General features: G+C 39.3%; 1 protein-coding gene across 14 annotated transcripts in view; it reads left to right on the top strand.

Moving 5' to 3' along the window:
* AMBRA1 (autophagy and beclin 1 regulator 1) overlaps positions 1-22979 on the top strand; it is a 161360-nt gene that overhangs the window by 98383 nt on the left and 39998 nt on the right. For all 14 annotated transcript variants that reach the window (XR_006740924.1, XM_045578093.1, XM_045578095.1 and 11 more), the window contains one exon: positions 20761-20871. Coding sequence is in view for 13 of the 14 variants with exons in the window: in XM_045578093.1 (XP_045434049.1) it covers positions 20761-20871 (111 nt within the window). In the remaining variant the exon portion in view is untranslated. The remainder of the gene's footprint in view (positions 1-20760; positions 20872-22979) is intronic.

Raw genomic sequence — 22979 nt, 5'->3', positions numbered from 1 at the left:
TAACATAATTTAACATGCTATGTGGTGAACCCAGAATATAATTTCCATGGAACAATATAATTTCCTGCTGATCATGTCTTCCCCCAATGCAGGAGTGCAGAAGCCCCTGCTGCCTTGCTCCCCAACATTGCGTGCACAACCTCCTCCTGTCCAGTCAACCCGTTATGGTGTCCTGGTTAATTAGCATATTTCTCTATTATATTGTATATACTAGTAGCTTGGTGCACGAATCTGTGCACCAGTAGCTCTCTGCAGGGCCCAAAGACTCTCTACAACCCAGAGGCCCATCTGAACACTTGCCTCGTTGATGTGGTGATGAAGCAAACATTTTGCCAGGCTGCCCACTCTCAGTGGCCACACGCTCCGCCCTCCTTCCCCCGGACTGGGGGGACTCTGGTGGGCTAAGAGGACTGGGCGCTACCATCTTGTGACTATGGGCACCATCATCTTTCTGACCAAGTGACAGTTAATTTGCATATTACCCTTTTATTAGGTAGGATAGATATATATTCTCTCTTTTCTGCTAGATTATTAATTCCCTTAAGTCAGGAACCTTGCCTTTTTTCATATTTCTATTCCCCAGTGCTTCTGTTATAGCTTATTTTGCTATAATGTCTTATGGTTATATTCCTAAAACATTCAGAATAATAAACAAATTCTGTTATAAAAACAGTGGTTTCATTTTTAGGGAGGGAGGGTTAGGAACTAGAGAGCTCCATAACAACACATTTTACCTGGGGCATTTTCAATTAGAATATATTACAGCTATGTATATAAAAGTATCTACACTAATAAAAGAGAAACATGCAAATGACCATCACTCCGCTACACTACCAGCCAATCAAGAGTGAGTATGCAAATTAACCCATCAAAGTTGGTGACGCCCATGGCAGCCAGGCAATGCTGGAGCTGCTGGGGACTGGATCAGACACACAAATCCGCAGGCCTGGCACCCAGCAGCCCCAAAGCCCCATGATTGAGTCGCTGGGGCTGCACGGGGGGATGGGGGTGAACAATGGAGACACAAATCTGCAAGAAACCTGTGGAAAGGGAGATTAATAATCATAACCTTATCTCCCTTTCCACAAGATGATAAAACTGGCTCTGGTTTATTTAGTGATGTGGCCCACACCTTCTACAAGCACAGGGTATATTATGACCACTCCCAGGAAGATCTGGCCAGAGTGCCATCTCCAGGGAATAACACTACTGTGGCAAATCATCTAAGAGAGGAAACAAGCTTTTGTTGGGTATATTCTGAAGGTCAGAGAACATGCCACCCCAACATATGCTGTGTTGTTATATTGTTGATCTTGAGCTGCGGATGCTTGAAAAACAGCAAATGCGTGCAGAGGCTTTCACTGAAGTCTTCTGATCTGCCTAAAATCAGACCCCCCCAAGAGGAGCTTAAATGCCGTAAGTCCCCTCATGGGAGAAGTATCATCAGGCAGAGAAGACTGACTCCTGTCCCCACCCCTATTCATCTTTCCTAAAACTCATTTACTCTCCTCTAAGAGGCTTACATCTCCCATCCCCTTTCCCTAGGAAAAAGGTAGGTATTTAAATCTGCATTCTAAGCTACCTTAGGGAGTTATTCATTTTTCCCTGATATCTCCCACATATACACGAGGTACACATGTTAATGAACTGTTGTTTTCTCTTGGTCATCTATTTTTCATTACAAGGGCCTCCACTAAGAACTCAGAAAGGAAGAGGAAAACTGTTTTTCCTCCTCCATAATTCTATCTTGGGAAATCAAATCCCCAGCTGAACACTGAGGTTGGTTCAAGTACCAAGCAGTTCCGGCTGACAGGAGGGAAGCTTCTAGGGAAAAATCAGTGATATTGGCATCAAAGTGGAACGGAGGGCACATGCACGGTTGCTGGTGGGAGTTTAAAGTAGTTCAACATTTTTGGAGGATGATTTGGCAAATTTGATAGAAATGTTCAAGGTATGCCCTAACCGGTTTGGCTCAGTGGATAGAGTGTCAGCCTGCAGACTGAAGAGTCTCAGGTTTGATTCTGATCAAGGGCATGTACCTTAGTTTCGGGCACATCCTTTGTAGGGTGTGTTCAAGAGGCAGCTGATCGATGTTTCTAACTCTCTATTCCTCTCCCTCTCTGTAAAAAAATCAATAAAATATATATTTTTTTTTAAAGAAAAAAAGAAATGTTCAAGGTACATTTAAGATTCTTCTTCTAGGAATCACATCTGCTGAGATAAAGCACAAGTGTATAACCCCTGGTCAGAACCCAGATGCTACTGCGGGTTTCCCTTCCATGATAGGAAAATCTGGGAACAACCTGCATTTTTAGGACAAGGTGGCATCTATACTAATAAAAGGGTAATATGCTAATTAGACTGAACATCTTCTGGACTTGGATGTCCTTCTGGACAAAGCCATGTTGGCGGGCCCAAGGCAGAGGAGGTTAGAGACAATCAGGCAGGCAGGGGGGAGCAGATAGGGGAGAGCAGGCTGTCAGGGAAGGGCAGTTAAGGGGATCAGACCGGCAGGCAGGTGAGTGGTTAGGAGCCAGAGGTCCTGAGGGGTACCAAATTGGAAAGAGTGCAGGCCCAGCCGAGGGGGACCCTCTTCCTGTGCATGAATTTTGTGCACTGAGCCTCTAGTATAAGTATAAAGTCTAAACCTACTAAATCTGACATTTGATAACAGTCTTCCTTTAACGATGTATTGGCCTTTTTTTTTTTTTTTTAAACTACCATCACACACTGCTTACTAAACTTTCTAATCAGCTGTGTCACCCATTGTTCTCACAATGCACAGAACCACTCAAGGCAACACTGATTTGGTCAGCGTTCCTTCAACAAAAGTCTAAGAGCTTCCTCTACCTTTTACCATCCTATCCCCGGGTGGTACCACAAAACATTTTTCTAAATAAATTGAATGTTCTAGTTCGGGGAACAAATTCCTACACCCTAGTTAATTGATCCAATTTAGGCTATAAAAATTTGGGCTTTGAATAAGTTCCTATACTTTTACATTGTTATAACTCTCAGTGCATGTTTATTGTAGCAGTTCTTAACTTGTACTCTTCATTTCTGAAACACTTGCCAGATTACTCTTCATAAAATGTGACCAAAGAGATACTTTTGGTAAACATGACAGAATGACCACGTGTATTTATCTTCAGAATGACCACGTGTATTTATCTTCATCCTCTCCCAAATCACTTTAAAACAACAGTAAAGGACGCCGAAGCCGGTTTGGCTCAGTGGTAGAGCGTTGGTCTGCGGACTGAAGGGTCTCAGGTTCGATTCCAGGCAAGGGCATGTACATTGGTTGCAGGCACATCTCCGGTAGGGGGTGTGCAAGAGGCAGCTGGTCGATGTTTCTCTCTCATCGACGTTTCTAGCTCTCTATCTCTCTCCCTTCCTCTCTGTAAAAAATCAATAAAATATATTAAAACAACAGTAAAGGAATTGGGGGGGAAAAAAGCATATGCCCTTTATAGAAAGGGAATGTGACAAAGACAGTGACAAATAGCAAGTGATGAATATTTCTTCTTCAAGAGAAACAAAAGGAAATATAAATTTATTACAGTATTCCTATATGCTGACTATTTATATAGTTATGAAACTGTAAGTAATTAATATTATTTAATCTAAAAATGTGATAAAAACTATTTTGAAAGGAAGGGGGAAGGAAGAGAGTAGGAAAAATTACCTCCCATTATAAAAAGCAAGTAGATAATAGCCAAAATTGAAAAATTAGTAGCAGTAAAAATATGAGTTAATTAGCAGAAGAAAAACAGCTAAGAGATTTGAAAAGTAACTGCTTCTGGAGAGCAGAAACCAAGGAATAGAATGGAGCAGGAGACTGCCATTTAACTTTATTAGCTCTATAATACTCTTTACTTTTTAAAAATATGTACATGAAGTACTTTGATTAAAATTAAATTTTAAAAGCTATCCACTTTGTAATTCCCTTGCTCCAAAAATGTCAAAGGATTTCTATTTCCTGCCACACAGGTGACAAATTCTTTGTCTTTTTTCAGCTGGATTTTTATATTCCCTATATAAGCTTTTGCTTCCCACTGAACTGATATTGCCCTTGAACCCGAAGCCCCTTCCAATCCTGAACCATCTTCCACCTCTCCTCCTTTCTAAATCCTGTCACTCTTCTTTTAACGTCTAGCTCCTTTTTCTTTCCTAAGCCTTCCTGGTCTCCCCTCCCCAAGCCAGTGACCTCTCCTAAACAGCTGTGCCACTAGCTGTCTATACCACTCATTAGACACTTACATTGCCTTTTCTTGTTTGTAATGTTTTTGATGTCTTATCTTCCCAACTGGATTATAAGCTCCAACAAAGCAAGAAGGACATCTTATTACCATTTTATATACATCTTTCACAGTGTTATGTTTGATAGATATCTGTTTAATATTAGGTCCTCATTCAGCCATCAAAAAGTTTTCTGTTCTGGGATCACTACTCTTTATTCTAGGCATGTCTCAGGACTCTTTTCTTTGGTCTAAAAATCTCTATCTCTCTCAGCCTTATTGAGAGGTTGGAGGCCAAGAATTATCTCTTTGCTGGTGGTGCTGTCCTTGGTTGACACAGTGTGCTAGTTGTTTTTACAAAACATAACCCGGAGAATCATTCTCTAATCTTCCAAATCCTGAAGTTGTTTTTAGGCATTCAGAATTTTTTTATTTGGGAGAAATGGCTAATTTATTACCGTCACCACTTTGGGGGTTTATAAACCTTTCCCCCTTATACTCCCTTGCTTTATGATCCCCTGCACTGCAAAAAGCTAAAGGGGGTGGGGGGAACCACAAAAAACAAACAAACAAAAAAAAACAGAATAAGCACAGTCTCCACTATTTCTCTTTGTACTCTTTAAGTACAACCACGTGGCTTTACGTGTGCCCTAGAGAAGCTTCGTCAGTGACACATTCTTGTCCACTGAGCGAGAGCCCCAATGTGACCTGAAACGTTTGGGTCATTAGTTCTTAATCTTTTTTTTTTTTTAAATATATTTTATTGATTTTTTTTTTTTTTACAGAGAGGGAGAGGGATAGAAAGCTAGAAACATCAATGAGAGAGAAACATCAACCAGCAGCCTCCTGCACACCCCCTACTGGGGATGTGCCCGCAACCAATGTATTATATATGCCCTTGACCAGAATTGAACCTGGGACCTTTCAGTCCACAGACCGACGCTCCATCCACTGAGCCAAACCGGTTTTAGCATTAGTTCTTAATCTTTAGAAGACAGTGAATACTGTGAGAATGTGTACACATAGCTCACATACCTGTATTAAAATATAACTGGGATTCTAGTTTTATTCAGGTACTGTAAGACCAGCAGATGAGGAGACGATTGCCATTAAAAAGAAAATTTGTTACTTACAGTTCCCAAGAGGAGGGGAACACACCACACAGGGCTACATAGGGAAGTATCTATGTAGGAGGCAGGATAAGGCTGGGGTAAAACATGAGTTCACCAGAGCCGTTGTTGGGATTTTTAGGGGAAGAAGTGGGTGAGGCCAGTCAGTACAATCAGTAAGTTCAGGATTAGATAGTTTGAATAATTTTCACAGGTTCTGGACTATGGGATGGTCCCTAATTGTCCATATCTAGCCCTGGGTGCTTTAGGGCAGAGGAAATTATTGGTTTGCTGTGTTTGATAAAGTGGTTGGAGGTATGGACTCTGGATTGGTTGGTTTGGATGCTTGCAGTTAAATTGTTTCCTACCTTTAGGAATTAGCCAATTCTGAAAGAGGCAGTTTCTTAGTCCACGAGGCCCCAAGATATCAAAACTCTGTAAAATACTATAGAAAACAAAAAACACAATTAGTACAATAAATGCATACATACAATTATATTTTCTATTTCAGTAAACCATTTCTTGGACTTCCTGAAGCCCATCGATAGACTCAAGGTTTAAAACCCACGTTGAGAGCTATATGTCTCTAAATACAGTATATGAATTTTGTTTGCCTCTTTACAAGGTCTATAGCTAATAATCAGTTAAGATAAGAGGATGTAACAACTGCTCTATTTTTTTATAGTAAAGATTTTATTTCTTTTTTCTTTTGACTTTTATACTGAGGTCTTATTTGTGGGTATTTTGTGCCAAGAGGGATAAGCCTGCATCCCTTAATTGTTGCATCAAGTCCGTCCTCACAGGGCGTCCTGATGACATTTTAAATACATGGAAATTTTTGAATGTATGAAAACGTCTGGTGCTGAGTCTCTGCTGCATATTTGCTCTGGCACCTGCTCCTCTCTTCTTGGAGTTTATCCCATTGCCTAATTCTGTACATTGTCTCCAAACCTTTCATTAAACATTGTTGGAAATTTTGCTTTTTAACCTCAACATCCCTACTTATCTATTGAACGAAACAGAGCCGTCTCTGACTACTAGGCATTTCCTAGAGTGAAAAGCTCCCCATCTTGCCTTTTATGACTTTTCAGAGCATGAAATGGCAGTGTTCATCTTGTATGCCTCAAGGCAAGAGCCTTGCAGAGACAGACAAAGGGGACAGCCTCCTCCCAGCTTGGATCCTCCAGAGGCCAGAGGGAGAAACTTTTTAATTTTATACCAACATATAGTAGAAAATCTACCCACCCTGCTTTGTTTTGACTGCACTTAGAAAGAAAAATTTTTGGAGTGTTCTTCCTGCTTGTAACCATCAATTTCTTAGTGCCCTGAATACTGTACTGGGTAGATTTCCAGAGGCTAGGTGCTTTCTTAGAGTCTCAGAGATCAAACAAAAAGGGTTTTAGGAATTCTGCAAGTGTCCTTCTGATGGTTGAGTGGCTATTTCTCAAAGCCAAAGGCACTCTGGCTCCAAGTTAACAAATTGAGTTGCAGCTGTGTATTTTGTTCAAGGTGCACTTTGGGGCACAGAACTGAGAGGCACTTAAGTCTCTCAGGGGATTTAAGATAGTCCTTCCTCTCAAGGGGCTAAGACTCACACATACTCAAGTAAACCTTTGTTTCTATATTTAATATGGAGTTATTGTACACTGTGTGGGAGAGCTTCAAGATATTTCATGAAAAGATAAGAAAATTGTGTGTCCTTCCTCTCACGAACCTACGTATGAATACTCTGAGGGAATACAGGTTCAGGGAAAGCGTTGAGGGGAACAAAGCAAGCATACTTGGTTTATAGATTTTTTAAGTTGGCCTCTGGTAGACTGAATTTTATACCTGTCCTCAAGAAGAGTGAATAAGAGTAGGGAGTGCTGTCTCAACAAGATGGCAGGAGATAGAGCAGAAGGAATATGACAAAATAAGAGAAACAAAAGGCTGTGGGACTTGCAAAGAGAAGATCAAATCAGGTTAGTGAGAGCAGAAAAGATGGCTTAGAAAAGGGGGGTTGAGGAAGTCTTTGAATGGGGAATAGGGACGGAGGGACATTAGCATTTATTAAAGGAGAGAAGAAGGAATATAATAGTAGAAATAGGATAAGCAAAAGTATAAAAGCAGGAGTATATTTAAAACATATTTACAAAATTATGTGAATAATGAGCAGTGGGAAATAAGCACAAAAGATAGATTGTTGATTGCCTTGAACAGAGACCAAGGAATTTATCTTCGTTAGACAATGACATTAAAGCTTTTTGAGCGAATGAGTGACACTCAAAACTGCTTTAAAAAAAGAAATCAGTCTGCCCTAGCCAGCTGGCTCAGTTGGTTGGAGTCGTCCCATACACCAAAAGGTTGTCAGTTCAATAACCAGCCAGGACACATACCCAGGTTGCTCCCTGGTCAGGGTGCATATGGAGGCAGTCAATCAGTGTTTTCCTCTCCCCTCTCCGTGTGTGTTATAATCAGTAAACTTATCTTTGGGTGAGGAAATAAATAAACCTGGCTTTGAAAGATGGATTGAAGAAAGGAGAGGAGAAAGGAAGATAGGTGACTTTTTAAGGGACAAGCTTAGTGTTAATTGCAAGGTCATTTCATGATGTTACCCACACCCCACGTGGCTGGCTTATGGAAAAGTTTGCAGGCTGTCATGCAACAGTGAGTCTGCTTTTGAAGACTCACTTTAAACACTGGAATTTTGCCACAGGTCTTTCTCAGGAACTTATCTAACTTGACATGAAATATAAGCCTTTTTTGTTTTCAGGTAAGATGTTATATGGCATTAAGATGGTCTCTAAGAGAAAAGCTTGGAGCTGGGCATCTGTTAGTACATTTCATCTGTGCAGACAGACTGTTCCTAGTGTGAACCTAGGAAGCCCTTAGAGTAGGGGTGTCGAACTCAATCAGAGAAGGGGCCAAAATTTAAAATCCAGCCTAAATCACGGGCCGAATGGTTTACTGAACAGTCATAAACTGTCATTGTGATGGAAACGCAGCGGAGTGCAGTGATGACAGCGCGGTGCGGGCCACATTGCAAGGCCTGGCGGGACGGATTTGGCCCGAGGGCCTTGTGTTTGACACATGTGCCTTAGAGTCTCTGCTTTTGTGGGGCACAAAGTTTGTGTGGCCATATGTCATTGATAGTTGCCTTCTGGATGGTTTCATTGGATGAACACAGCCTTTTATACATATAGATTCACTTATTGGTGAATATGAAACTTTCTAGGTTTTTACTATTACAATACAACATATATGACACACATCCTTGTATGGCATTTTTTCTAAGATATTTTCCCAGAGATGGAATTTCTGGGTAAAGCTCCTTTTTAGTCACACACCACAGATTTATGGACTATCAAAGACATACCTTCTTAGATTTACTATTGATATAAAGGGCATCTCATGGTACCATTCTTATTGGCACTGAGTGAAAATAAAACTTGAGATTTGTGAATTTTATTGTAAACCCAGAACCAAGGAGTTTTTCTAAAGTGTTTCAACTAGTTAGCTTCGTTGAACAAATAAATGTATATGCTGAATATAGGGGATATTAATTGGCAAAATGTATAATTTTAATAGGTTATTATAAAAATAGTTTATCATTCTTTTTAAAATTTGTAAAAATAATAGTTTCATTGCAAATAATTCAGAAAATATCAAAATATGTACTATAAAAAGTTTCTCCTCACCACCTTCATCCCCAGTCTCATTTCCCAAATGCTTAATAGTTTGGAATGTATCTTTCCAATTTATTTTTCCATGCACAGTCATCACATAGGTGATGACACTTACATAATTTTCTTCATTTTATTTTTTAATAGAGGCAGGATCATACAGAACAATATATCAAGGACATCTTCCTGTATCTAAATTACATCTTCCTGTGTAATTTATTCTTTTTAATGGCTGTATGATGTTCCATAGTATAATTGACCAAGTTTATTAACAGTTTTCTTTTTGATGGATGTTTAGGTTGATTTACAATAAAATTCAAGCTTTTTTTACAAGCCATAATTTTGCATAGTCCATTCCTGGATGTAGATACCAGACTGAAAATTTCCTTAACACGTGATTTGGTTCTAAGACTATCTAGGACATATATATAGAATTTATATAAACTTCTCACAGTTTATAAGGCTGGCATAACATTCCTTGCAGTTCCCATTAATTCTTCTCACCCTGTGTATTTCATGTCTCCTGAATAAATGGCAATATTCTAAGACCTTTAAATGTGTAGTATTTAAAATACAACTGAAAAGCTGACCCCTTCTCTCAAGTTCACTACCTTTAAAAATAAGGTAAGAGGCCACACCGTACCAACTGAACATTGATGTATAAGTGTACACAGAGCTACAAAAGCTTGCACTCAGAGCATACTTTATGTACTTACAGCCAGGTACCTAAAGGACGACAAATGTTTTGTGTTCTAAAAGTAGCTAATGTTGTGTGGGTAGGGATTCCCCTCTAATTCAGAAAAGCTTTCAGGAGGAGGTGGGATTTTATTTAGGTTAAAAGACTTCTAGAAAGGCTAATCTGGAGTGCAATGTAGTTTCCAGGTACATCCTTATAGCAGTGTCTCAATACAAGACTTGTTAATAATGCTTTCCCACTTTGTTCTAGTAGTAATGTCTGAACAGTGGATTTTAATAAGAAACTATTTCAATTTAGCAATCTTTATGTGACAAGTATTGTTCTCCTAGAATCCCACAGCATGTGTATGGCTCTGGGGACCACTCAGATTGCTAAGCAATTTATGTTTTGAAACGGAACCATTTGCCATGCTCTTTTTCACTTATTTTTGCTCCATACTTTCCACTAGTTGGTGCCTATACTTTAGAACAAGGTCTGGAATCCTTTTTGCCACTTTGGGATCTAGTGAACAGACTGGCTGGGCCAATAGAGTAGAGTCTGCCTTAAAAGATCTAGTTACTAAGATTTTGTCAGACCCACTTTTAGCAGAATCAGGATGTAGTTTTTACAACAAAATTCCCAATCATCTTTCTATAAGCAACTGTCAACACATTCATTAGAAATTGCTAACCTTTGGCCTTTCTCAAAAAACTGTAGTCTCTCTACAAAAACCAAGTTGGCTGGATGCTTTATCTCAATATTGTGATCACAAGTCCCAACATTTACAATATTTCCCTTGGACCCACTTGTGGAAAAACATAAGATAGTTGATCTTACAATTGTTCCCTTCATTCCAAAGTGAATGTGAACTTGGTGGTCAAGACCAAGTATCCTGTAGTCCACTTTCTGACCTGACCTTTGTCCTTCAAGCCCATGGGGCTTCTTTGTTACCCCTTGGGGCTTAGCCTTTCTGTCCCTGGATAAATAGTCTTGTGGCAATGATCACAGGGAAGTGGCATGCTGTCTGTGGTGCTCCAAAGACTCCTCCAAACTGAGTGACCCAGGCTGTGGATTAGAAAATATCACAGGCAGGGGCAGAGCAATCTGGCCTCTTTCCTACATGTTGGCCCTGACTGAGTCAGCCCAGCAATGCTGTAGCCTAAAATGCACAGGTGTGATTTGACAGGAGCTTTTCGCCCTTTACGAACTGGGCCTCCTAATGAGAATGTAGGCTCATAGAGGAATAATGCACGTGTAGGTGGCCTGTAAGGAAAGTTTTAACAAAAGAGTTGGTTAAGAAGCTGATTTATTTTCTTGCTTTAACTCCCTTGTCATGTGCTGAGTGGGGGCGGAAGGGGAGAGGAGGGTGGGGAACGGTGCTGCTGAAAGCATTTATCTTCATTTCTGCCATCTCCCAGTGTTTATTACCCTGTGATCGACAGATGAGGAAAGCTGCCAGTCAAACCCACGTTCAGCACATTTCCATTTCCCCTCTTTGCAGATTTAGGCTTTTGAAATCTGCATCCTCTTTGCAGCAATAAAGGTCGTTTCCCTCCTGCTGCTGACAAGCCCAAGACCCTCTGGTCCAATTCCACTCACTTGTGCTTCTACCAAACAATAAAAGCTGCAGGAGTCTCAGCAATTTCAGACAAGTGTTTGGTGAGAGATGTTCAGTGTTTGAGTCAGTCGGTCAGTCGCGCTCTCTATCTTTCTCTCTCACCTCTTTCTCCCTCAGCTCTCTACCCTTTCCCTTCTCTGCCCATCTTTATGCTGCTGAGGCACCCCCGTTAGCAGCTCTATTGTGCAGCAATGAGAGGATGATTGCTTTCGTGACTTCTTTCCTGGCTTCACTCAGGGACCTCCTGCCTAAACCAGTGTCCTCCCAGCAACAGGGCTTGCTGGGACCTAAATATAGGAACTGCCAGGTTGTGGGGGATGTGGAGGTAGAGTAATTCTTAATACTTGGATCACCTGTGCATGTTTTCTGTCAGAGCTAGAGGCTTTGAGGAAATCCCTGCCTGGTGAGGGTGAATGCCAGGTTTTTTGTTTTTGTTTTGGGGTTGTTGGGTTTTTCCTCCATTTCTCCTGAAGGTTGTAGGTTTTGGAATGCTGTTTCTAATAATTTTCCAGAAGCATGTGTTCTTATGAGCTTATTTGTTTTTGTCTTAAATAATATTTGTGGGTGGAAGAAAGGGAATGATAGTTATTTAAAAATGCTTGTTCTGCTTTCATAATTACTTGTCCCAATTACATCATTAGTGTAAGTTAGATGATTGCTTCATTAGGATGTATATATTGAAGAAAGGCAGGTCTACAGGATGGTGATGAAAATGGGCCCCAGCTTCTTCATCTACCCACACAGGAGCATCTTAGCTTGACTTCAGAGAGCTAGAGGACACCAGCTGTCCTATCAACAATCAAGATTAATGCTGCTGTTGTTTTTGTTTTTTTTAATAAATCTTTATTGTTCAAATTATTACAATTGTTCCTCTCTCACCCCCCACCTATATCTCCCCTCCACCTGGTTCCCATCCCACCCTCTCCTTACCTTCCCCCCCACTGTCCTCATCCATAGGTGTATGCTTTTTGTCCAGTCTTTTCCTGCACCCCCCCCACACCCTTTCCCCCCCAAGAATTGTCAGTCCACTCCCATTCTGTGCCCCTGATTCTATTATATTCACCAGTTTATTCTATTCATCAGATTTTTTTATTCACTTGATTTTTAGATTCACTTATTGATAGCCATGTATTAATATTTGTTGTTCATAATTTTTATCTTTACCTTTTTCTTTTTTTCTTTTTAAAAAATATATATTTTATTGATTTTTTCAGAGAGGAAGGAAGAGCGATAGAGAGTTAGAAACATCTATTAGAGAGAAGCATTGATCAGCTGCCTCCTGCACGACCCCTACTGGGGATGTGCACACAACCAAGGTACATGCCCTTGCTGGAATCAAACCTGTGACTCTTCAGTCTGCAGGCTGATGTTCTACCTACTGAGCCAAATCAGTTAGGGCTTCTTCTTCCTCTTCTTAAAGAATACCTTTCAGCATTTCATATAATACTGGTTTGGTGTTGATGAACTCCTTTAGCTTTTTCTTATTTGTTATGCTCTTTGACCTTCAATTCTGAATGATAGCTTTGCTGGGTAGAGTAATCTTGGTTGTAGGTTCTTGCTATTCATCACTTTGAATATTTCTTGTCACTCACTTCTGGCATGCATAGTTTCTGTTGAGAAATCAGCTGACAATCGTATGGGTGCTCCCTTGTAGGTAGCTAACTGTTTTTCTCTTGCTGCTTTTAATATTTTCTCTTTTGCTCTTGGCATTTTAATTATGCTGTGTCTTGGTGTGGTTCTCTTTGAATTCCTTTTGTTTGGGGTTCTGTGTGCTTCCTGGACTTGAAGTCTTATTTCTTTCACCTGATGAGGCAAATTTTCGGTCATTATTTCTTCAAATATATTTTCAGTATCTTGTTCTATCTCTTCTTCTCACACTCTCATAATTCAGATGTTGGTACACTTGAAGTTGTCCCAGAGGTTCCTTACACTATCTTCAACTTTTTGGATTTTTTTTTTCTTTTTTTCTTTTCTTTTCCGGCTGTTTTTTGCTTCTTTGTATTTCAAATCTTTGACTTGATTCTTGTGGTCCTCTAGTCTGCTGTTAGGTCCCTGAATAATATTTTTTATTTCAGTCAATGTATGTTTAATTTCTAGTTGGTCCTTTTTCATATCCTCGAGGGTTTCACTAAATTTATTGGCCTTTTCTAGGAAATTCTTGAAAAACCTTATAACCGTGGTTTTGAACTCTATAGCCAGTCTTTTGCTTTCCTCCATTTCTTTCATTTATGATCTGTTTCTTTGTCTTCACATTTTAGCTGCTTCCCTGCGTTAGTAGGGTAGCTTTGTGTGCTAGGTGTCCTATAGGGTACAGAGGCTCAGCTTCCCCAAATACCTGAGGTGGACGCTCTTGGTGCACCCCTTTGTGGACTGTATGCTTAGCCTTGTTATAGTCTTAATTGTTGTTGGTATCACTGGGGGGAATTGATCTCCAGGCCAATTGGCTATGAGGACCAGCTGTGTCTATGCTGATTGAGCCCGCAGCCTGGGCTGTGCCCTTGGCCAGAATCAAACCCAGGGCCCTTTAGTCCACAGGTCGATGCTCTGTCCACTGAGCCAAACCGGCTAGGGCAGCAAACTAATTCTTGACTTTATATCACAACCAAGCAAAAAGATAGTAATTATGTTTCCATGTTGATGAGTGTTTACGCCCCCAGCCCCATTTTTGTTCCAGCAGCAGCACAGTCAGAGATGCTCATTCTAAGTGAGGCACTCAAATTGGACAATTTTATAGGGCTGAAATATAATTTAATTGTTTCCTTCTTTGTAACTTGCCCTTTTTTACCCTCCTGAATTAGCTTTTCTGATAGATTTGCTAATGATTCCCATTGTTCCATATTTTCACTGTACTGTTGAATCATACTCTTTATTTCCCTGCTCCTAGAACAGATCTTTGAAAGAGGCAGGGGGAAAAAAGTGTTTTGAAAAAATGGCTCCTAATTCTTTTTTTCCAGGCAGCAGAAGAGATGCAGAGGCAGAGATGCATGCAGGCTCTCAGGCTGGGTAGAGCTCTCCTACCATGTGACTGTTGTGACTATTAAGATTTTATCCCTAGACACAGTCCCAGGCTTCTGGCCTAGAGGTTGAAGACCTGACTCAGAAAATGAGACTTGGCAGCTTGGTTTTTGCTATTCTCTGATAGTTGGCCAGGACCACTGAATTTAAGTGTCCTCTGCTCCTTGTTTTGTCTCATCACGATAATCCTTATTTGTTCTTTTGCTCTGAAACTCCAGGAGAACTCTGTAGAGTATGGTAGAAGGTAGACTGCCATGACTAATAGTATCCTTATAGATAGCTGCTGTTTCCTAGAACATGAATGACAGTCTTGGGCTCTCTCTAGTCTCTATCTATCTATATTTTTTCTCTCTTTCTTTCTCTCACCCTCTCTCTCAATTTAATGGACCTTTTTTAGAGTAGTCTTAGGTTTACAGGAAAATTGCGTGGAAAGTACAGAGAATGCCTATATACCTCCTCCCTACACACACACCCATAGCCTTTCCCACCATCAGCATCCTGCATCAGAATGGAACATTGTTATAGTTCATGAACATTAACATGTCATTATTACCCAGAGTTCACAGATTACACATTAGCATTCACTCTTAGTTGTAAGTTCTGTGGGTTTTAGCAAATGTATGACATTTATTTGTCATTATAGTATCATACAAAATAGCTTAATAATCCCCCCAAATCTCTTTGTCTTCCATCTATATACCTCCCCTCCCCCAAACCCTTGGCAACTGCTGACTTTTTGCTGTGTCCGTAGATTTTTGATTTTTCAAACTGTATATGTCATATATTATAGTTAGAATTATACAGTATATAGATTTTTGCTTCTTTCATTTAACAATATGCATTTAAATTTCTGCATGTCTGGTCAAGGCACATACAAAAAGCAACCAATGAATGCATATAAGTAAATAGAACAATAAATAGATCTCTCCCTCTCCCTCTTCTTTTCTCTAATATCAATCAAAATAAAAAATTTAAATAAAAATATTAAATATTTTCTGCATGTACTTCTGAAACAAAGGAAGGTCTTAAGATAGAAGAGGTAAGATCACAGCCACAGGAATGCTTTGGCCCTTTGGAAATGTGAGGAAGAATCAAGCCAGGGCCTGCCCCTCTCTCCTCCCCTCTCCCCCTCCTGCCTGTCTAGAGGTTTATTGATTTTATTATTTTTTTAAACAACTAGCTTTGGGTTTTACTGATTTCATTTTTCTCTATTGATTGCTTGTTTTTAATTTCACCTCTCTAATTTTTATTTATTTTCTTCTGTTTACTTTTGATTTCATTTGCTCTTTTTGTTTCCTAGGGTAGAAGCTTAAATTATCGTGGTAAATTTCCTTCTTAGCACTGCTTTTGTTGTACCCCACAAATTTTAATACATTATATTTTCATTTTCATTTAGTTCAAAATACTTTAAAATTTCTCTGGAGATGTCTTCTTTGAGCCATGTGTTATTTAAAATGTGTTGCTTAATTTCTAATTCTTTTATAATTTGCCAGTTATCTGTTTGTTACTGATTTCTATTTTACTTCCCTTGTGGTCTGACAGCATCTTTTGTAAAGAGCGTCGGGCCTAGGCTACTCTTCTCCGCTTCCCCTCCTGTGGGTGGCACAAGGCACAGGGCAGCAGGGCAGCAGGGCAGCACCCTGGGGTGAGGGATGGGGGAGGCGCCAGCACAGCTGGTCCCCACCTGGATGGAGGCCTCCATATCTCCTGCAGTAGTACCTTCTCTTGCTGCAGCTCCTGGCTGGGCCTCAGCTACTCTAGACAGTTGGCCTTAACTCTGAAATTAATTATTGCCCAGCCAGAGTGGCTCGGTTGAATGTCATCCTGTGTACCAAAAGGTTGCATGTTCGATCCTTGGTCAGGGCATGTATTGAAGGCAACCAACCAATTGATTGATGTTTCTCTCACACATCAATCTTTCTCTTTTCCTCTCACTAAGTCCTAGGGTGAGGATAAAAAAATAAATAAATAAATAAATAAAAAATTAAGTACTTCTTTCTCTTGGCGCTGACACATTATTTGGACCAGTCTCTTACAAAAGGACTTTCCATTGAGGAAAAGCATACAGAGATTGGAGTAAATTATCAAAGTAATTTAATTTTTTTAAGTTGATTTCAGAGGAAGGGAGAGGAAAGAGAGATAGCAACATCAATAATTAGAGAGAATTGCCGAAACTGGTTTGGCTCAGTGGTAGAGCATCGGTCTGCGGACTGAAAGGTCCCAGGTTCGATTCTGGTCAAGGGCATGTGCATTGGTTGCGGGCACATTCCCAGTAGGGGGTGTGCAAGGGCAGCTGGTCGATGTCTCTCTCTCATCGACGTTTCTAACTCTCTATCTCTCTCCCTTCCTCTCTGTAAAAAGTCAATAAAATATGTTTTTTTAAAAATAGAATTATTGATCAGGCTGCCTCCTACAGGCCTCATACTGGGGATCAATATTGCAACCTGGGCATGTGCCCTTGACCGGAATGGAACTTGGGACCCTTCAGTCCACAGGCCAACGCTCTATCCACTGAGCCAAACCAGTTAGAGTCAAAGTAATTTTAATGATGACACATTACATTTATTGTTTCAGTTAGTTCTCCCAACAATTCTATAAGTTGTATGTATTCTTGTTATACCTTTTTTTTTTTTAATAGATAAGGAAACTTATCTGGTTTCTTATCTGTAAGGAGAGGCCAGGGATGTTGCTTAAACATTCTACAATGCACAAGACCCACCCCACCCTGTAAACAATTATTGGCGCACAGTATCAACAGTGGAGGTTGAGAAACCTTGAGTCTAGCTTGTTCCATTCTGTTGTTACTGAGAAAACCTTATTGTCTCAGAAATCCTTCATCGGGATTTGGTTTCTAAGGCTAAGTGCCTCCTATCTGATATTTTATAGCTTGGCTCATTGACTCATTCTGGCACGTCCTATACCTTCACCTTATACTAAATGGTTGTTGTTTTTTGTGTTTTTTTTTTTTTTAGTAGAGTGGTACTTTTTCTTCCTGATATTTCTGAGAGAGAGGCTTGGTTGGCCAGCAGTTCTTGCAGAAGAGAACCTGGTGACAATCTGTTGCTGGCATCGTTGGCTTCCTAATCTATGTTTACATGGCACCAAAAACTGACACTTCCTGGTGCCAGGCTTCTTTTCTTCTCAGCACCCTGGCACTGTGGCAGGGAACACCTCCCTAGTCTCTTCACACATGTTTATTTTATAGCACAGCTGTTCTCCAAATGATGTTTCTTGAGGCATGCTCAGGGTGCTTCTAGAGCAGTGGATTGGAGCCTTAGCCATTTGTGTTACCAGTTGCAAATCCACAGCACTCATAAAGCATCTGGTATTTTCCGTAACTGTTTTCCTGTTCGTAGTTCTCATCTTCTTCCTCATATTTTAAACCTTTAGAATATGGGATTTGTTTCTTCCATTTATTTTCTACTTTTAGCAACTAGCATTTCGTTCATCATATACTGAGAAAGTCAATTTATCTTCTTCCATTTAGGGTTATATGCTTTTCTATGAGAAGTTGGAGGAAATAAATGATAAGGAACTAAAGTAATTTGAGAGAAGCTAGTGGTTAAAGGAAGATGTCAGCCATCTACAATAGATAAGCAAACCAGGGGAACAATTCATAAGCTCAGTGGAATTGAGCTAGGGTCAGAGTGCAACTGAATGATTTTGAGCTGGGAAACAGTAGATCTAGAATTTAAAAAATGGTTTTCATTATCAAGGAGGCCTATAAAAATAAGAAAGTCCCTATTAAGGAAGTCCCATAGGAACCTTCACCTTCTCGTGACCCAGAAGTTTAGCAAAAGTTTCTGATTAGATGTGATTATTATAAAATCTTCTGTAAATGTTAAAAGGAAGGGCATAGTCCTACCTGGGTAGCTAAATTGGTTAGAGCATTGTCCCGATATGCCAGGGTTGAAGGTTCAATCCCTGGTCAGGGCACATACAAGAAACAACAGGTGAATACATAAATAAGTAGGACAACAAATCATTGTTTCTCTATCTCTTTCTCTTTCCCTCCCTCCCCCTCTTTATCTCCCTCCTTCCGTGTATCTGTCTCTCTCTCTCTCTCTCTCTCTTAAATTAAAAATACAAAATAAAATAAAGGGAAGGATATATAAATATATATTTACCTAATTTGAGTGGTGTGCTACAGGGCCCTCAATAGGGGTGTGAGGTCAGTGGACTCATTGACAGCATCCCCCAAATGCTGTCTTCCTCAGGCCTTAGGAAAATCGTGATCATTTGGGTCTCTGTCTATGAATCTGTAAGATTGTAAAGAATATTTTGTTTGGGGGTATTGTTTTCTCTAAAATAGTATTTCTCAACCTCTATTTTATTATTACCCTTCTTAGAGCCTTCTTATGAGCCTTTTTAGACATTTTCCCCCTAATCATCTCTATTGTCATGAAATTTTAATATCACGGATGTGCTGTATATCTGTTTATCTACTGCAGTACATAGGAAGAGAACTAGCTATTGTACTAAGATTCCCCCGCTACCCTTATGAGCTAGTTTTTACCCCCATGAGGGTAATATTGCCCATGTTGAGAATACATAATCTAGTCATATCCTCATCTTGAAAATGAGCTGTTATAGTATATGTACTTTTCTCTGCAGTTGAAACTGGGGCAAAGGCACTATCAGTAAACTAATGTTAACAAATCTTCCCATGCAGTGGCCTGCAGCAATTAGAGAAAAGTAGGAAGAATCTTTTTCTCATATTTTAGGGCTTGTTTGCTCTCTGAATAATCTTTTGACCAGTTGAGCAAACAATTGGAAAAACACTAGGAGTAACAGAGCAATGAAGACAGTTCTCTAAAAGATAAGAAATAAAAGATAAAAAGATGACAAAATCCTTTGTAGTGATATGCAGAAATAGGTATAAAATTGTTCACTATTTGGAGACCAGTAAGCTCTAACAAGCTCAGTTTCTCAAAGCAGGAGTTGATTTGCAGCAGAACATAACATGTAGGTTGTCTAGCGTGCAAGAATGTTCTCCCAGGAGGGTTTGGCTCTTTCTGATCGGATGGGTGGTTGTGTACGGAATGCACCTTGGAAGGAGGAGGAGGAAATGACATGTTCATGTAAATGAAATACAACTGCAGATTAAAGTGTTACCCTGTTAAAAAAAAAATCAATTTTTTATTTAATTGGCTACCAAGGAAAAAAATGTCATACTGAAGTGTGTATCTCAGGGAAATTTAAACTGAGATGTTACAAGTGAATCTGGATTCAGAGAAGTTCTCGTGAGTGGGGTGGAAGTGTGGGTTATAAAATGTTGTCATAATAAAAATATTTTGATGCTGAGAAACTAAGCTTATAAATTTCTGCTGTGTTACATGCCAGGGGTTCAGAAGAATTAACAAATATTATCTCATTTTTTTTTTTATAATCTATATCCAGTCAGCTGTATAGTGGTTGTCTGTTCCCTGGAGGGAGCCTTCTTTTAAGATTTTTTATTAGGAAGAAGGTCATATACTAAGGAGGAGAAGCTTTTTTCTAAAAAGTGCTGCTTATTACAAAGACATCCAGAGACCAAACCATTTCTCTGTTAATGGTGTTCTCTCATGCTTTCACTCTTTGTTTTACTCTATTATTTTTTTTTAAATCCTTACCCGAGGACATTTTTCCATTAATTTTTAGAGAGAGTGAAAGGCAGAGAAAATTATTGATATGAGAGAAATACATCAATTGGTTGCTTCCTGCATAAGCCGAAATAGGGCCCTAGCCAGGGAGAAGCCTGCAACTAAAATATGTGACCTTGACCAAAATCGAACCTGGGACCCTTCAGGCCGCAGGCCGACAGACACTCTATCCACTGAGCCCAACCAGCTTGTTTCACATTTTTATGAAAATTCATGTCTCTTTAGATTGTGAGCTTACCAAATAGCGTCTATACAGTATCTGCAACATTGTTGGCACTAAGTAAATGTTAATTAATGGAAGGGAGCAACCCTGGCTGATATGGCTCAGTGGTTGAGTGTCCTCCTGTGCACCAAAAAGGTTGCCCTTTCAATTCCTGGTCAGGGCACATGCTTACTTAGGTTGTGGATTTGTTCCCCAGTTGGGTGATTGTGGGAAGCAGCCGATTGATGTTTTGTTTTCATATCAGTGTTTCCCTCCCTCACTCCCTTCTCCCTTCCTCCCTTCTTCCCTCCCCCCTCCATCCCTCTCTATCTAAAAAATCAATTTAAAAACATATTAAATAATGGGAGAGGGCTGATGAATGGGATTATATTTCCACATAAAATTGTTCTTGAGAAACATGTCTGATTTCTCTTTAAGACAGGGGCTTGACAGATGGGACTCACCAGCCTTCTTTAGCCCTAGTATGGTTCTTTCTCTTACCTCTCTCCTACTAATCCCAGTGTGGATTTACTAATGTTCTCAGTGGAAACATGTAGATAAACACTGTAATGGACTCTCTTGTCTTCTCTCTCACCAGGGGCAGTGATTGGTGATGGACAGTCTGCTGTGGCCAGTAATATTGCCAATACTACCTACCGGCTCCAGTGGTGGGACTTCACTAAATTTGACCTCCCAGAAATCAGTAATGGTAAGCCAAAGTAGAACTTGGGATACTGATGGATGGGGTATCTCTTACTGGTGAAACATAACTCAGAAACTCACGTAGCACCGGACTTTCCATCATCTCATTGAGAAGCAGATTGCCATATGTCTTTTTTGCAACTCTCAGTTAAGCAGTTCAGCAAACATATAACAGCAAACAATGCTAAGTACAGAACAAAGAACAGTGCTAAAGTGGATATAGAAATGAAGATGTCTGTACCCAGAGAAGCTTATTTACGAGTAGTTCATTGTTCTAAGCCTAGAAGTTAAGATATCTAGCAAGTATATCTAGGATAAATTCCTAGATATGGAATTGGAGGGAGGAAGAGTATGTATATTTGTGATTTTGGTAGATATTGCTAAATCGTCCTCTAATCAGGTAATGCCAGTTTATACTCCCAAGTACAGTTTATGAGAGTGCCTGTTTCCCTACACTCTTGTTTAGAATGTGTAAGCATATTTTTGGATATCTGAAAATATGATAGGTAAAAAGAATAGTATGTAGATGTTTTTAATTTGTATTTCTCATATTACAAAACAGGTGGTGGGCTTCTTCATACACTGAGCCATGCAGGTGGCCTTTTCTTGACTGTCCATGTACTTTCTTTAGCTGTTTTTCTGTTGTGTTCCTGGTCTTTTCCTTATTGGTTTTACAGGAATGCTTTATAGATGAGAAAATTCACATAATAGGCGTTTACTAGTTGCCATTTTTATTTTGACTTCGCTGAAGGTTATTTTTCTTCATAGAACTTACTTTAGGTAGTCAAAATTCCCCAACTTTCCTTATATGATTCTCAGATTTTGTGTCATCATTAGGAAGATCAGTAGTAATTTTATATTTTAGTTTTTTACTTTACCTCTTAGTCTTTGATTCACTAGGAAATTTAACCTAGTAATACCAAAGAAGCAGGGTATGATTTGACTTTTCCCTCATGGCTACTCATTTGTTCCAGATAATTTATAGAATAATCCATTTGCCTCCATTGCTTTGGAATGTTACTTCCATCCTATTAATAATTTTCTGGGTGTATTGAGATGTATTTCTAGGCCATTTTGTCCCAGTGATCTTTCTGATTCCTCATGTGAGAGTGCCGCATGGGTCTTTTAAATTTTGAAGCTTTATGTTTTAGAATTTGGTAGGACTCTCCTCTTGCTGTTTTTTTTAATTCAAATTTTCCTGCCTGCTCAAGCATTTTTGTTTTTCTGCATGGACTTTTAACTACTTGTTTTTCCCCCCTGAAAAAAACCTATTAGTGTAATTATTATGATTGTATTAACTTTGTAATTAACTTAAGGAGATTCAGTATCTTTATATCTTCCAGTGTAAGTATGTAATATCATTTCCAATTTCTCTTGTATTCTTATGAATGTTAAAAGTTTACTTCACTTGATTTTGTATATTTCTTAAATGTATTGTTACAAGTTTATTTTTTAAATCCTACAATCGTACTGAATCTGTTTACTAGTTGTTATCAGCTAAATCTCATGGGTTTTCTAGATGTGTTATCTATAAATAGAAAATTTACCTCTTCCATTCCAAGTTTTACACCTGTGATTTCTTTCTCTTGTCTAAATGCATTGGCTGCTATGATGAGAACAATGTTAGTAATAGCAAGCATCCTCATTGTTCCTGACTTAAACGGGAAAACATCCAACTTTTTCTCAGCAAGCATATTGCTGGCTTTGAGTTGAACTAGAAATAGTTTATTATTTTAAGGAAGTCGTCTATTCCTATTTTACCAAGAAGTTTGTGAGGTTTTTTAAAATCAAGAATATAAGATATTGAATCTAGTTATGCCTTTTGTGTATCTACAGAGATGATCATATTTTTTTCTCTCCTTTGATTTACTAGTATGATTATTATGTTAATAGATTATGTACTATTGAAACCATCCTTATAGTCCTTGACTAGACCCCACCTGATCCAGGATATATTCTTTAATGTTAAATTTCTTTCATGTAGCTTGCTAGTAATTAGAGGATTTCATCGGTATGAGATGAATCTCTCCCCCTTTTTTCTTTTTAATACTCAACCTGAGGCTATTTCTTTCATTGATTTTTAGAGAGAGAGAGTGGGAAGGGAGGGAAGAGGGA

This window comes from Pipistrellus kuhlii, unplaced genomic scaffold (genome assembly GCF_014108245.1).
Source record: "Pipistrellus kuhlii isolate mPipKuh1 unplaced genomic scaffold, mPipKuh1.p scaffold_m20_p_9, whole genome shotgun sequence".
Lineage (NCBI taxonomy): Eukaryota > Metazoa > Chordata > Mammalia > Chiroptera > Vespertilionidae > Pipistrellus > Pipistrellus kuhlii.
This window is presented reverse-complemented; position numbering and strand designations above follow the sequence as displayed.